The sequence below is a fragment of the Osmia bicornis genome, chromosome 9, assembly GCF_907164935.1.
Source record: "Osmia bicornis bicornis chromosome 9, iOsmBic2.1, whole genome shotgun sequence".
NCBI classification, from domain to species: Eukaryota; Metazoa; Arthropoda; class Insecta; order Hymenoptera; family Megachilidae; genus Osmia; species Osmia bicornis.
Window position 1 is genome coordinate 3,919,318 of NC_060224.1, and position 15,209 is coordinate 3,934,526.

General features: G+C 42.5%; 2 protein-coding genes across 11 annotated transcripts; both read left to right on the plus strand.

Annotated features, from left to right (window-relative positions):
• The first annotated feature begins 301 nt into the window (after nucleotides 1-301).
• LOC114879028 lies at nucleotides 302-11,214 on the plus strand. 10 transcript variants are annotated; one of them, XM_046286933.1, is made up of 11 exons: nucleotides 302-439; nucleotides 2,498-2,671; nucleotides 2,746-2,864; nucleotides 3,100-3,226; nucleotides 7,276-7,456; nucleotides 7,979-8,096; nucleotides 8,500-8,744; nucleotides 8,977-9,264; nucleotides 9,355-9,579; nucleotides 9,805-9,942; nucleotides 10,044-11,214. In XM_046286933.1, the coding sequence occupies exons 3-11, from the start codon at nucleotides 2,746-2,748 to the stop codon at nucleotides 10,181-10,183; spliced, it is 1,581 nt and encodes a 526-aa protein (XP_046142889.1). In that variant the 5' UTR covers nucleotides 302-439; nucleotides 2,498-2,671; the 3' UTR covers nucleotides 10,184-11,214. The 10 variants fall into 10 exon arrangements, with proteins under 10 accessions (XP_046142889.1, XP_029049328.2, XP_046142891.1 ...); XM_029193495.2 differs by having other exon boundaries at nucleotides 2,548-2,671; XM_046286935.1 differs by having other exon boundaries at nucleotides 2,548-2,671; nucleotides 9,358-9,579.
• Nucleotides 11,215-12,587: 1,373 nt separating this feature from the next.
• LOC123988096 (platelet endothelial aggregation receptor 1-like) lies at nucleotides 12,588-15,190 on the plus strand. The gene is made up of 4 exons (XM_046286932.1): nucleotides 12,588-12,893; nucleotides 13,027-13,105; nucleotides 13,233-13,690; nucleotides 13,771-15,190. Exons 1-4 carry the CDS (start codon nucleotides 12,733-12,735, stop codon nucleotides 14,843-14,845), a joined length of 1,773 nt encoding a protein of 590 aa, XP_046142888.1. The 5' UTR covers nucleotides 12,588-12,732; the 3' UTR covers nucleotides 14,846-15,190.
• Nucleotides 15,191-15,209: the final 19 nt, after the last annotated feature.

Sequence of the window (15,209 nt, forward strand, 5' to 3'; positions counted from 1 at the left end):
ATCCTTGCCAGTTAACGTCGGTACCCTTTTTTGAAGGGCCGTTAAAAGAAACATAAAGATGGACGTAGGTCGTGAACTTCGTTTACGCTTCGACGACGATTCACCGGACAGTGTCAATGTCTCTACAGGATATCCTCGAACACTCGAATGGTAGTTTGTTCTCTGTCTTTCGCAAGGTTCGAGGGCCCAGAATGTACACTACCCCCTCTGGGAATCCTCCATACCCCACCTTCGTCGGCGTTCTACTTGTCGTTGTCGTGGTCGACGGCTAGGGTCGGAGTTCATTGTGCCACAAGTGCATTCCGAGTGACGGTGACGCCAATTGCTCGTTACGGACTTGCAAGCCAGTTGTGAATCGGTCTGTGAAAGCGTCACTGACATCTCCTTTACTGGCTGCTTCGTCCAGGATCCGATATCCTCCCACGTCCTTGTCATCACGGTACATAAAGTTGCTTCAGTGTTTTGTAGCGAAAGGAAAAGCTTCCGCGATTTTCCATCCCGTTGTTCCGGTGTGATCAAAGATGTTTGTTTCTGTTTAGTTTTGTTAGGGAAAGGGTTGATAATAGTGGTGTTTGTTTGCTTGATCTTGGGCATGTGAGAGGCCTAACAACATTAATTAGGGCTTCATCGAAGTTCACGATGTTCGATAGCGATATCGGTATGGAAATATTTATTTCAATTTCAGTAAGAATTTTGATAAAACGTTTATGTAGTCATTTTCTTCGAGCTTCAAGCTTTAAATTGATATAACGTAAGCGCTATTTTGTGATAGTTTTATGTCATCAAATGTTGCGAGAACTAATTACGCTAGACGGTGATAAATTCTTCGGGGCGTACGAGAAGGAATCGACGTTCCCAAGGCGCGATAATTACGGGTTCCTTGGCGAAAATTAGCGTGTCTATTATGATTATTTTCTCATCACCTGTGCACGGAAAATCGTGCGAACAGAGGTGATTTTCTTCCAGCCGACGCCTTCGATCTTCCATTCTTGGTAACCCCGAATCCGAACAAAAGAATCATTCGCGTAACACCGGGGAATCGTGGCCGAGTTTCCTTCGGTTCATCGTCAGACGAAATTTGTCTGCTTGTATAACGCGTAATTGCTGGAAAAAAAAACTTGGCAAATCGCTGGGGAACGCACGTGTTCGGTATAGAATTCGTCACGCGTTCGTAATCGCGAGTGAAATTAAGTCATTCTCTCGACCAATTCGCACCCTGGTACATTTGCATTCTGCTGTAACGAGTTGTCGGCTTCCTCTAACCTAGACCTAACCCACCGAAAGTGAAACGGGAGAAATGGAAAGTTGTTTCAAGCCACAGACTCGTGACCAATAATATCGATTACGCATCTATAATTATAGATTTCTGAATCTATATTTGACTCCTGTAAAAGTTTCTCAAATTTTGTATATTTATGTAATTACAAAAATGATTTAGTCTTCCTAGGATTAGAATGAATTTATTCAAGTATCTCCTCAAAGCTTAAGCTGCTGAAATGATCAAGATAATTAAGATCCGTGCTAATATCTCGGGTTAATCTAAATTCCAAGTTTAGATCGTCCGAAGATAGAATCTCTATTTGAATTTCAAACTCTTCCAACATCAGGTTCGTTCATGAAACACGTCATGATTCAAAAGGGAGAAATTTCTCACGATGGTGACAGCTGGTGTTGGAAGTTCTGAAATTGTTTCTCCTGATCTTTCTATCGTACGCGAAGGAAAAAAAAGAGACGGGAGATTGAATTATAAACCACATGTGGCGTTACTCAAGCCAGGAGTATAGAGCGTTAGTCGGTGACATTAAATGCGGCTGAAAGTGCCAGCCGTCTGGTGGTGTATTAGTTCCATTATCGATTTCACGGTACGTTGAAGTGGAAATAACCATAATATTCGCAAGGATATTTGTACTTTGTTACGAAAGATTCATCTGTGTGAAAGGAAAATCATTAGTGTCATTAGGGCTCTATGAGCAAACTGGATCATTTATATCCAAGTCTAGTTGTTGTAATCATTTTAAACATTCTTTTTTATTTTTTTTATTTATCAGTCGGTGAAATTGTTTGAGAATCGTACGACCCATCGACGACTTATTTACAATCGAGACGTGTGTTGATGAACCGTCGCTCGTATATCGCGCAGCAAATCAGCCAAGCCAATTGGAGCAACTTAGCGTTTCCTGTCGTGAAGAACGTCCTTTGAAAGGGACCGTCTGTCCCTCTTACATCAAATATCGGCTACGCAATTTCCGGTAGGAACGTCTGAGTATACGATACCCCTTGTTCCTTTCTCTTTGTGAAACAGCGGTTAAAGGACAATAAAATAAAATATAATGTTTCCTATTTCATTCGATGGGTAAAACCTTCGTTTGCTCGCGATCGAGTAAAATGGTAACTGGTGAGGAATGTCTTGAACGCTTTTCCTTCGCGTAATAAGCACGTAATATATTCTACTCGTCTCGTATCTCGCGTTACCGATAGTAACAGGACACTTTTGCAGTTAGAGACGACCGCTTAACGTCTGATATTTCCGTTTGTTTCCGGCGCAAGAATGGCACTCGAGACGATGGAGGCGTCGTATTTGCTCGTTCGATGGCGACGTTCATTCAGTTCATTTACTAAATCATCATTCTAAATAGATTCTACCTTAACTGTACAATAATATTTAATAAAAGTAAGTATCGTGGATCAGTAGAGATTTTTTCGTTGCATCTATCTTTGATGGCGATGTAACGCGAATTCTTACAGATGATACAAGGTTGTGGAGTGGAAATGAGTGTCGCGATTATTTGGAAGTTACTCTTGATGCTGACGATGTCTTCTTCGAGGGTGTTTTCAGCGGACAACGTGTGTCCAAAAATGGAAAAGTGAGTACCCAATCTTTTGTATGAAGATGCAAATTAGGCTGAAACGTTAGACGAAAGTTGGAATAGTATTTAGACTTGGTATACGCTCGCGGCACTCTTTTATCGAGGACAGATGAAACACTTTCGCAAAGAAACCTTGACAGTAACCCAGACTCGTTAGTTTATTACGCTTTCCGGTCGGGCCCGATAAGGATATCGCGAGAGAAACAGATAGTTAATTGATCAAACATTACAGTTACACGGTCACGTCGATGGAAACGTACACAGAGCCGGTTATCGTGAATACGTTCACCTGGTGTCTACAGATCCCACCCAGGTGTCCGAAGACGCGGACCGAGATGAGGCAACGATATCGCGTAAAGGTGAGCATCTACTCTTTCGAATGGCATTATTTTGGTTAATAAAGGAATGTTCTGATTGCTATACAATTACATTTTCTAAAATGAAATTCTTTAAAAAGAGAACCCAGGTTGCGACAAGATTTTCTATTTCTTATCTTCCGTTCAATCTTCGCAATTCAACATAGCTATGATTAAAGAAAATTTCAAACACGATGATCTTATCTATCGATCTTGCGAAAATAATACAATTTTCCTCGTTTTCCCGGCAATAATTGCAGCAAGCCCGGAGGATTTGCAAGCAAATACCCGGAGCGTAATTAACGAAAGTTAAACGCAGAGCGGAACGATTCGATACGCTTTGAAGCGGGTAACTAGCGTTCACTTCGAATCGAAACGAAGATACAAACCTGGTTAGATAAAGATAATTACTATTACTATGATTAATTCATACGATAGTCCCGTTACATCGATCGATTAATTACCGTCGAGCTACGATAAATCAATTGATCCCCTGATTTCTGTTTTCCGATTTATCTACCGATCGATCGCAATTTTAACCACGATTTCGGTAGCCGTTTAATGTACACGATCGGCAGGTAAAAAGAGGACTTATGTAACCTGATCGATCTACATCCACACGTGGAGCAATCAATTGCTACCGGAAGAAAGCGAGTACTATGTTTCATGCAAATGCGGTGACTGGGTGAAAAGGGACGCAGGAGAAACCATACGTAGGGTGTTCAGGAAGTTGTTTCAAGAAAATTCTAAAAAATTCTATATTTATTCATAACGATAGTACAATGGCAATTGAATTTTCCAATGAATTTAAATTCTACTCGAGACGCGTTTCGTAACGTGTTCGCGTTCTAATTGTTGAAAAGGAACAAATGGTAACAAGACAGTGTTTTTCCTGAGAAAACGTATCGACAGAGTAATTTTTCAATTAGATCGACGAGTATCGAAGCCTGTTTCGAAGTCTGCCCGTGTTTACATGCACGCTGGCTGATGATCGAGATAATAAATCGCCGGAAGAGAAAAGAGGTCTCGCCTAAACGTCTCGTTTCGCAATCAGCCTGCTACACGAACGCAAGAACGGCCGGATTGAAATAGAAAATCGCAAATCGCACGGAACACACGCGCCCACGAAAATACATGCGTGCAACGTAAAGATACTTCGCTGTTCATATTTGGAGTCCTATAAACTTTCAAATTAGAATTTGCAATTTTTTTCAGAAAGATACCACGGCGATTAAGAAACAGACGGTCACGCGTTGCGCTGACAATAAACCATATTCCTATGAGAAAGCTATGGTACCATCGAACGCACACCATATAAACGTTGCCCAAGTCTCTCACGGTTAGAGCAGACTTAATATTTATTGCGTAGGAACATCGCGATGTATTTTGCTCCGCATTACACCGGCTTGTTACGTAATAAGAACGTGTACCACCGCAAAAAGGACTTTCGAGCGGACTTTTCGCCGATCGAAACGTTTGATCGCTGAATAAGATTCCCGAGACTTTCATAGTATCCGTTATAATAGTTGCTAATTAGTCTTCGAACGCTATTAAAATTAACGTAAGAGAAGGTGAATATTATCAAGAACAGCTCGAGTTAGCCAATACCAGAGATAGTAATCCAAGCATTACCGAGACAATGAGAATAGTCCTTGAACGAGTTGCAAAGTAGAATTATGATGCTTTAAAACGCGCAAAGACGACCGGAATGACGTGTACGAATGTAGGTATCGTATGATAGGAAGAAACGGTACGTGTTGTTCGAAAGGTATTACAGGATATCCTAGAAAATGGAACGATCCGAAGGACCCGCTGTGAAAATGAAACGAGATCGTAGAAAAGGATACCGCGAAATAGAAGCGGATTAAGAATCGAAGACGTGGTCGGTCGTTCGACGTTTCGAGGTCGCTCGATGTTTTCTACGGACAGAAAACGGAGTTGCATAATTTTTTAGGCAATTACGCATTTACAGCGATAATCGTAGACAACGAGAGAATTGTTACTACAGAAAAATTAGTCGGCGAGTATTATTTAATTGGAATCCGAAAACAAGAAATAGTTACGTAAAAGAACCTTCGTGCCACTTTCGTTACTAGCTGTATCATAAATATTGTCACAATTACTGTCGTTGTTATTAATCACAGCTGTCTTAATTAATTCTTCCGGATCCATCGAACTTGTCAACGATTGTGTAACAAGAGTAACGAGAACGTTTTAGACACGAAAATATTTGTCTGAAATTGAAAGGGCCAAAGTTCCACGTTAAATTTGTTCTCTGGCTCGTACACTACTATTTCCAGTTGTAAATTGGATTATTATATAGATAATATCGAATATTCTCGTCAATTCTAATTCACTTCAATTTACCTTCAATTTACCATTAAGGAAAATACAGCATTGCATGTGTCAGAGAACCGTGGTTACGCGATAACTCGTTCGAACGGTAAATTACGAATGATCGCAATGGAACGAGGCGGAATTATCATGGGTAAAAGTGTTTCTCAAATAGAGCCACGTGGGAAACGCAAACGTAAATCGTAGATATTAATATCCCCGCTGAATTGGTGCAGTCCTTAACAACCTGGATAAAATCGTCGTTCGAATAAACGAAAAAAATCCCTTTACCCTGTTGGATTAATTAAGAGTTTGTATAAATCGAAGATCGGTGGACCTCCATAACGTTCGGAGAAACTTGAATACCCAACTAAGGGAATAAAGCATGAAATATCCTGGTAAAACTTACATGAAAGACGGAAATCGTCCAACTACGATCACGTGCTTTGAATGATCTATGAAAACAAGTATTTCACGACACGAGGAATCGATTAAATCGGCATCCATTCGATATCGTCGACGCTGAAACGTTCGACACGACGTTGGAACGCGAGCGTAATGGACTTTGCTCGATGTTGAAAGATTCGCCGGAATCGTGGCGCGATATCGTTAATTGACACATTAACGAAACGGTGTTCGCCATCAGAATTTCAAATGACGCGTTTTTCTTCAGCGTGAAAGCAAAGTAACTTCATCAGATATTTCAACAGCTTCGACGAAGGAACAAGGGAAGATATCTATGATTTATCGTACGAGAGATTTCCTTTCTCTAATTCTACGATCGAATCGTGTTCGAACGCTTTCATTTTTTTTTTCTTTTTCTAACACTTAGAATATATCGCTTGAACTCGATTCGCGATCGTATTGCGTGCGTAATAAGCGACCAGTGATTAATCCGCTGGCAATTTACTTGCATAACGAATTCCTCCTCCGCCAGATGAAATAAGAAACTCAGAGACGTTAATTGCAACATTAGACCGGTGGTGATCAACGGCGTCACCTGTACACGGTAATCGACTTTATCACACTCCGCTATCTGGTAATGTCGGTAGTAAAGAAACAAACGAATTTTTTCCCGGAAGAAATGCAATAAGAACGGATGGACGTTTCACGCGTCAAACGATCAATTCTATCTAATTAATAGTACAATAAGATAAGGTGAGCGGACAATTTAGCAACAAAAGCTATGATTTGTCTATCTGAAAATTATATCAACCTTTTTGCATGAAACTGACGGACCAGAATGACAGACACGTAATTTATGAAGTTAGACTTCGATTTTATCTCGCGTATCTGCTTACAACTTATTACGAAGGAAACACCTCGTGTTACTTTACCTTTCATTTTTCATCGAGAACAAGCACTTTCGTTCTTACACGAGAATCCGAACGATTCGCATCCAGTTGCAGAGGGTAACCAGAGGAAAATGGGACCATTTCCAAAGATCCACTAGACACGCTGCCAGAACGGGCTTGCTCGATGGCTTACGTGGCCTAATTTCTGCTCGTTGATCGTTCTCCTAACCATCGTGCATTAACTTCTGCTCGAAATTCTCACGATTCAACGAGCTATTCCATTCGAACGAACGTCCCGTAGCAACGACGATGTTAATCGAGTTAGCGAACAGAAAAATAACGAGGATAAGTTGATGTAGATTCCGTGAAAATCGATCGTTCGTGTCACCCTTAGAGAGGGATAATCTTGTTTTCACTTTCTAGACAGAGTGGAAGACCAGGGGAGTGATCGAGTGCTGCGAAGGCTATAAAATGATCACGAGCAGTGACAGCATGACAGGCATCAGGTGTCTGCCACTTTGCGAAAAATGTCACTCGGGAATTTGCGTCTCTCCGAACCAGTGTTACTGCGATCCTGGATATCACGGAGATAACTGTACGATCGGTAAGGTCTTTCTTTTTTTTTTTAATTATCGCAAGCGATCACCCTTCGCCCCTGTGACATTTTAATGATTAAATAACAAATCAATGCAATCGATTATTTCCATATAAATACGTCTCGTCATTGTGATCGAGGAAAGAAAAACACGAAATTCCGCAACAGAGAGGATAAATTTCACGCTCGACGAAACAGACCGACCTTCCTCCGTCGCAAGAACGCGAGCAAATAAATTTCACGCGAACGTGGCTTCCTTTTTTGAAATCGATGATTCGACGCCGCCCATTTTTTCTCCCTTTCAACGTTCTGTTTGTACATCGATTTTTCAGATATTACAAAAAAAAGAACGCATTTATTATCAGGAAATTTCCGTGATTACATCACGGATCGAAAGTGCATCATAGCGAAAGCGAAGAATGTTGCAGGAACTCGAAATTCACTAAAACATGTTTCAACTTGAACAAATGTTTAAGTTGTATTTGTGATTTTTTGCAGAAGAAACTTTACAGCGATGATATCGTGTTACAGAGTGTCCAAGAGGCACGTGGGGCTCGCTGTGCAAAGAGAAATGCAACTGCACCGAGGACGTACCTTGCAATCCCGTAAATGGACTGTGTGCGTGTCCGCCAGGATTACGTGGACAAACGTAAGCAAGGCTGCGTCTGCAGTGCATAGATTTCCTTTCTATCATCAAGAGAACGCTTGGTACTGTCGAACGAGATTAAATCTGGGTTAACAGAACGATTCCGCCTAATTGAATAATAGTCACGGCAATTGTTATCGCAATTCTTATTACTAGTGTTGCAATCGTTAATAAGAATAGTTAAAATTAAAAGAGAAAAAGTTTTCTTCACTCACTTCTATTAGACGCAGAACAGGAAAGCACTTGTTTATCACTGAAGAAATAACTCCAATAAAATAACTTAATGTTTCTAGTTGACTCGGCCGGTTCCATTGACTTCTACGATATTGCATAAACATCCGATACTATATAATGATTGAAACTACTTAATCAACCGGTAGTACATAATTGCTATTTTCCATTACAGGTGTAACGAGTCGTGTCCAGATGATCGTTGGGGTCCTGAATGTGCATTTCCATGCGAATGCAAGAATGCACCGAACGCGTGTCACCCCGAAACAGGTCGATGCATCGGGAACGACGTTTCCGCGATGAACGATAGTTACTCACAGAATCTTGACGAAGAGAACAAGGAACCGGTAAACTTCACGATCGTCGATCATACCGGGGATCCTTCTCGAATTTGGCAAACGACGGAAAGTCCGACAGAAGGTAATAAATAAAGAGATTCTGTTCGAAGCGTGATATTTATTCGCGTGATGCAACTACGTTGGACGAAAGTCTCGGTCCTAAATACATAATAGCGCGTCTAGGCAAACGATGGTCGGCTAAATGGAAGACGGCGCGAAAAGAAACTCGTAGAAACTCTAATGTCAAACGTATCACGCGTTTACGTAACGATCACAAATCAAAAGATTCTCCTTTTGTTCGGATGTTATCGAAGGTGTAGCCGGTTACCAGACACTCGCCACCACGGTTAATCCTGGCAGAACGAGCAGCCCGGAAGCGACGAACGTCTCGAGCTCGGATCAGATGAAAATTAGGACACGAGAAGAGGGCAACTCGAGCACCGCCAGGCCTGTGATCGTTTTAGTTTCCGTCCCAGAACGGAGACGGAACGTTGAAAAGGAACGAGGGAAATTCGGGATGAAGAATCCCTTCTTGGGACACATCGGCGACAACGTTGATATCGTACCTCCTAAGACCGATTACGTTAAGAATATTCATAAAGGTAAAGATTATGTTGAACGTTCAAACGTTTCACTTTATTGTAAGTGAAATTGTGAACGTTCAAAATGAACCTTAAGCTATTGATCTCTAGTAGACAACGTTCAGCCAGCCCCGATACCCCTGGACATAGCTCTAATCGTGGTAGCTTCGATCGTATCTTTGGGATTGACCTCGGTAGCCGTGGTGATGATTCTTCACATGCGTTCGAAACTGCTCGAAACAGCCAGGTTGTCGATTTACGAGGAAGCAAAGACGAAGAATCAAGAGAACCCAAGTGCAACGAGGATCTCCTCGATAGTCATGGCTGCTCTTCCTCGTGAGTATAGCTCCATCCGTCCTTAACCTGGATCGCATCCTATCTCGTTAACCATCTTGAACTATGACCGAGGTGCGAATTACTCGCAAAGGATTAGAATATCTTATCAAGATGCGTTTTCCCCTTTCCCTCGTTGCTGCATTCAATTTCTATTATAAATTCTGCATACCGAATCGTGTCAATACAACGATGCACCATTGTACGTGTGTGCTGTCGAAATTACAGAAACTCCAAACGTGAGCCCCTTGTTTGCGTCCACTTCGGAGCCAAGAACGGTATTTCCGGTGAACAGTATCGATCCTTCGAGCAACTATGCCAACGGATCTGCCACGATCGGTTTTCGTGTAACCGGTGATCTACGCGGTGAGTTTTCTTCCTAGTTTTATTCGCAAAACAATTTTTTCCTTTTTTTTGAAATATTGGAGAAATGATGGAAATCTTTTTTTTATTTGTTTCTTTTTCAGAGTTTCTGCAGAACGATCATTACGACCGACCACCGTCGACACGAATTCGTTTACAGAACGATTTTGACGCGAACACGGAACACGTTTACGACGAAATCCCATTGCAATCGAGCCCTTTACACTGTCGTAAAAACGCGTGAAGGGATCGTCGGTGTGAATTATAAATCGACCCTAATGTATTGAACGTAGGAGAAACTTGGTATGTTTGTTTTGCAAAGTGAAAACCGTGTCTCGTACAGAAAATTATAGTATTGTATAATATCTATTAACTGGTTAACTAACGGTGCAAACGTTCGTTAGACACACTGTAATTAGAATTATCGAGTGATACGATCGTATTACTTTTCGATTCTCCACGGTAGTCAGCGCGTTAATCACGCGAAACGTGCAATCTTTCACTTGAACATTTCTAACGTAATACCTCGTCCAATTATCAACTCGATAATCCGGTTCAATAATTTCGTTTGTTTTTCTACGTTGAATAATTTCGCTGGTAAGGAGGATGATGTCATTGACAAGTCCGGTACCAGTCATCAATGACCTCACCAGGTCAACGCATAGGATTTCACTGAAGAAAGCGGTGTCTTATCTCGTCGTTGTTCGAGTCAAGCTCGCGTGCGATTCCGAAGGCGGATGTGAAAGAGTCAGTTCGTCTACGGGTTCGTAGGAAAAATCTAACCGGACTGGTTTCCGACCTTACGCGGGCTCGTTTAGCGTGCAAGGCTGAACGTGACTGCAATCGGTTCCTTGGTCGGGTAGAAAAACGACCCTGGGTTAACGGCGCCGATTATATTATCCAACGGGGCGTGTACCACGACGAGACAACTTTTCCTCGCTCTCTTTGACGTCAATCGACTTGCATTCGAGCCCCCGACGACGTCAACCATGAACACGCGAGCTTTTTACACAGGTTACACCATAAACGAACGGCGACTGGAACTAAGTTGCAAAATGAAAAAATCAGGGGGACCAGTCGTTCGATGGATTATTCAAAACGGGGGTGTGTTCTCAACTGCAGATGAGGGTTGATTCTTATTATTCGTGATTGCAGTGGAATGTTTGTTGTATTAAATTAAGGGTTAAGTTTGATTTTTGTTCGTGTAAATAAGATGATACGTATACCAAAGAATTTGTATTCCAAAGAAGAGTAAGTTTAAAATAATTCATAAGATTTACGCTTAATATTCATTTCGTATCATCGGATAGCGATAAGCGAGTCGTGTTCCGATTAAACTTAAGGCTGCACTTACGAAGCGTTGTCATCATCGATAATAATAAATTCATCACGAATTTATGTCAGGCGAACAACGCGTTCTTTCCTCATGACGTGCGAGAAACAGCGGGGAGAAGGAAAAAATGAAGAAAAATAGATAGCTCGTAATTGGAATAGCTCGAAGATAATCTCATCCAACCGTACTGAATTTTACCACGATATATTATCGCGTATAGAACTCGGAATATCTTCTAAAAATTGTTTAATTTATTCTCAGTAGATCACTGATTTCTCCTATCATTCTTTTTTTCCAATTATCACAACCAGGCCAAAGCTTTCAGTTTTTATCGTAGTTTAAAAATAGGGCAATCGAGTGACCGTCGCGGTTGGCGGACTCTCGGCTGGGTCGTTTTTATCAGTCAGACGCTGCATCCTTTGTAAAGAGAACAGCGATATCGACGGATTACATAAACTAGCAATAAACGGAACTTTCGAAACGTTTCCGTCCCGTCGTTTGAAGAAAACTTCGAAACGCGTACCTCATCTCGAGAAACCTGTCAAGTTATACCGAGTTTCCTTTTGATTTCGAGTCACGCTCGATTCTGCCTCGATAGGCGAGCCAATTCAATCATCGATCGAAGACCGTTCGATCAAAGCTCACGAGTGACCCTGGATTCTCAAGGTTCGTCGTGTACGTTTCTACAGAGTCGTAATTGATAATAACGAAACGCTTATCGAAATTACGTTTCTGTGAGACAAATGTTCCCTTCCGTGGTCGCTGATAACCAAAAGCTAAACAAGAGAAAAGGAAGAAGAAGAAGGGATACAAGCAAGGATGAAAGTACTGTGAACCCACGTCGACTGGTGGCTAATCGAAGCTCACGATGACCCTGGTTTATTATATGCGTACTTGTAATTGATAATTATAAACGTTTATCAAAATTACGACTATCTCGAAGAAGCGTTCCTTTCCTTGATTACGAAAAAACGAAGATACAAATAAATATAAACAAGAAGGAGAAAAACTGAATGGTCCAAGCGATTACTGTGAACTCGGGATTGGATACTATTCGATGAAAGCCCACGGTGACCCTGGTCTCTCGATCTTCGTCATACACGCTTCAGTAGTCGTAACTGATAATAATAGACATTTATCAAAATTCAAACGTATCTTTGAAGCGAATGTTCCCTTCCTTAGCAGTGGATTCCAAGAAGCTAGGTCGTAAAAAAGGAGAAAAGAAAAAAAAAAATAAAACGAGAGGAGCCGTGTAGCTGAAGTGATTTCTGTGAACTCAGCCAATTTCGACATTCGGATGCAGCCGCGATTCATAAACATTTCTGCGAACAACTACGCAGTCTGATGGAAAGCGATGGTAACTGCTATGACCCCGTCGCGTCAATGTTATCGGGGAAGATGTCATCGCGCGCGTACCGAAAATAAGAATTCAGTTGTTCGTTCGTGCTCGTGCGTTCAAGATGAGAGAATCACTGATCATTTGCTCGGTCGTTTTAACGCTCTTCGCGGTAGACACTTTGGCGATCGAAGGTGTCAAAGGTGGCCATCGATCTCATCGACCGAATCAAAGCGGAGGTCTCAACAGTACCATTCAGGCAGGACTTTGTTACAAAAGGATACCGTGAGTAACGTTAAATAAATAAATAAAATTTTCATCAAACGTGTCGTTTTAATTGCAATATGTGAACATGCAACGAACAATCTATGTTCTTAATTATCCTGACGAATTTCGTATTTCTTTTTCTATTTTTCAGTTATGCGGATGCACTAGCGTTGAACTCCACTGGACAGTTCCCTCATAACACCCTTCCCTCTACCAACAAGGACGAGCCGGTAAATATACCATTGATACCAAGTTGTACCACGCAATAGAGTTAACAGTACCCCAGGGTAAAATTTAGATGCACCTCGAGCTTCGAATAAAAATAAATTACATTTTGCAATCACAATTCGTTGTTAGACTAACGGATGGATCACGATTTTGGACTGCTGCGATGGCTACGAGCGTAACATGACTTCCGGAGGCTGCGAGCCTCGTTGCATTCAAGGATGCTTAGGCGGAAGATGCACCGCGCCGAACGTTTGCACCTGTTCACCAGGTTGGTTCCCGCAGGAGGGTGTTTGCATGCCCTATTGCGATAGACCGTGCCAGAAGGATGCTTACTGTTTCTCGGCGAACGTGTGCGCCTGTAAGCTAGGCTACGACGAGGTAAACGGCGAGTGTGAACCGATTTGTCCAGGGGGCTGTAGGAACGGTGACTGCGTGGCGCCCCGTGTGTGCAGGTGCAAGACGGGATACGTGCTTCGGGCGTCCTCTGAAAGCACCGGGATTGAATCGAAGGAGTGCGTACCTGCTTGCGAGAATGGTTGCCGTAACGGGGAGTGCACTGCTCCGGGTGTATGCAGTTGCAACGAAGGGTAAAGTTTCTTTAATGTTTTCGTTTAATTTGAAATATCAGTGGACCATAATTTAATTAACAAATTGACGCATTTTACAGGTACACCAATCCTCCAGAAGACAGGGAATCCTGTGTACCGAGGTGCCCTGCTGGATGCATCAACGGCGAATGCATCTCTCCAGGTGTTTGTAAATGTAAATCAGGCTTTACTCTCGATTCCAGTAACAAGTGCATTCCAGAGTGTCCTCAAGGTTGCGCGAACGGCGAGTGCGTTGCACCAGGTGTCTGCAGATGCAGACAAGGCTACACCACCGACTCCTCCAACAAGTGTGTCCCGGAGTGTCGTCAAGGTTGTAGCAACGGCGAGTGTGTCGCTCCAGGTGTCTGCAATTGTAGACCAGGTTATACTTTAGACTTCACCAACAAGTGCAGCCCGGATTGTCCTCAGGGATGCGAGAACGGTGAATGCGTCGCTCCAGGAGTCTGCAACTGCAACATAGGCTTCTCTCGCGACTCGAACGGCAAATGTCTCCCTCTGACCAGTCTATCCAGCACTTCCTCTCAGTGCAGATCCGGTTGCGGACCAAACGGTACCTGCGTAGGTCCTAATCGATGTGCCTGCGATCTGGGCTATCGCGTTGACCCAGATACCGGCAAGTGTATCCCAGCCGCGATGTCCTTCCAATGTAGAAACGGCTGTGGCTCTCATGGTTTTTGCGTTGGTCCGGACTTGTGCATCTGCGATTACGGTTTGAACGTAGATCCCGACACCGGAAGGTGTCCCGAACCACGACCGACCGTTCAACCTTCGTCCCAGTGCAGATACAGCTGCGGGCCGAACAGTGAATGCGTAGGTCCTGATACTTGCGCGTGTAATCGTGGATTCGTGATGGACCTGGCTAGCAGAAGGTGCGTCCCTGAGACTTCGTCGCAGATGGGCGAGTCCATCTGCGAGATGCCGTGCATCAACGGTGAGTGCACTGGTCTGAATCAGTGCAGCTGCAAACGCGGTTACATGATGGATCCTAACGACGTGACACGAACCAGGTGTTTACCTGTGTGCATCGGTGGATGCCCGAACGGAGTCTGTTCTGGGCCTAACTTCTGTATCTGTAATCTTGGCTACAGGAAGGAAACTGGCGTTAAGGGTAGACAGAGATGTGTTCCAGTTTAAATAAACCTTTCTTCTTTTATTATTAATCTTTATCGTAGTATAATAAAATTTTATTTAACACGTTTTAAATTTTATACTATTCGTCTAATATATGAAAGTTTTTCGTTTAATAATTTCAGTGCCTAATTATGATCGATGCATCGTTGGTGATTAGACACACTTCGTTCGAGTGCAAGTAGGTTATATAAGAAATTGTATGACTGCCAGTTGGGTTTCTGTACGAGTGAAATTGTACCTTATAAAAACGAGATATGTATCGTCGATAACTATTGTTTAGATCTTAGATAGCATTGGTCAATTTGTATAATTGTTCATAAATAAAGTGCATAACGTTCGACAAAGAAATGGTGCACGTTGGCGATGC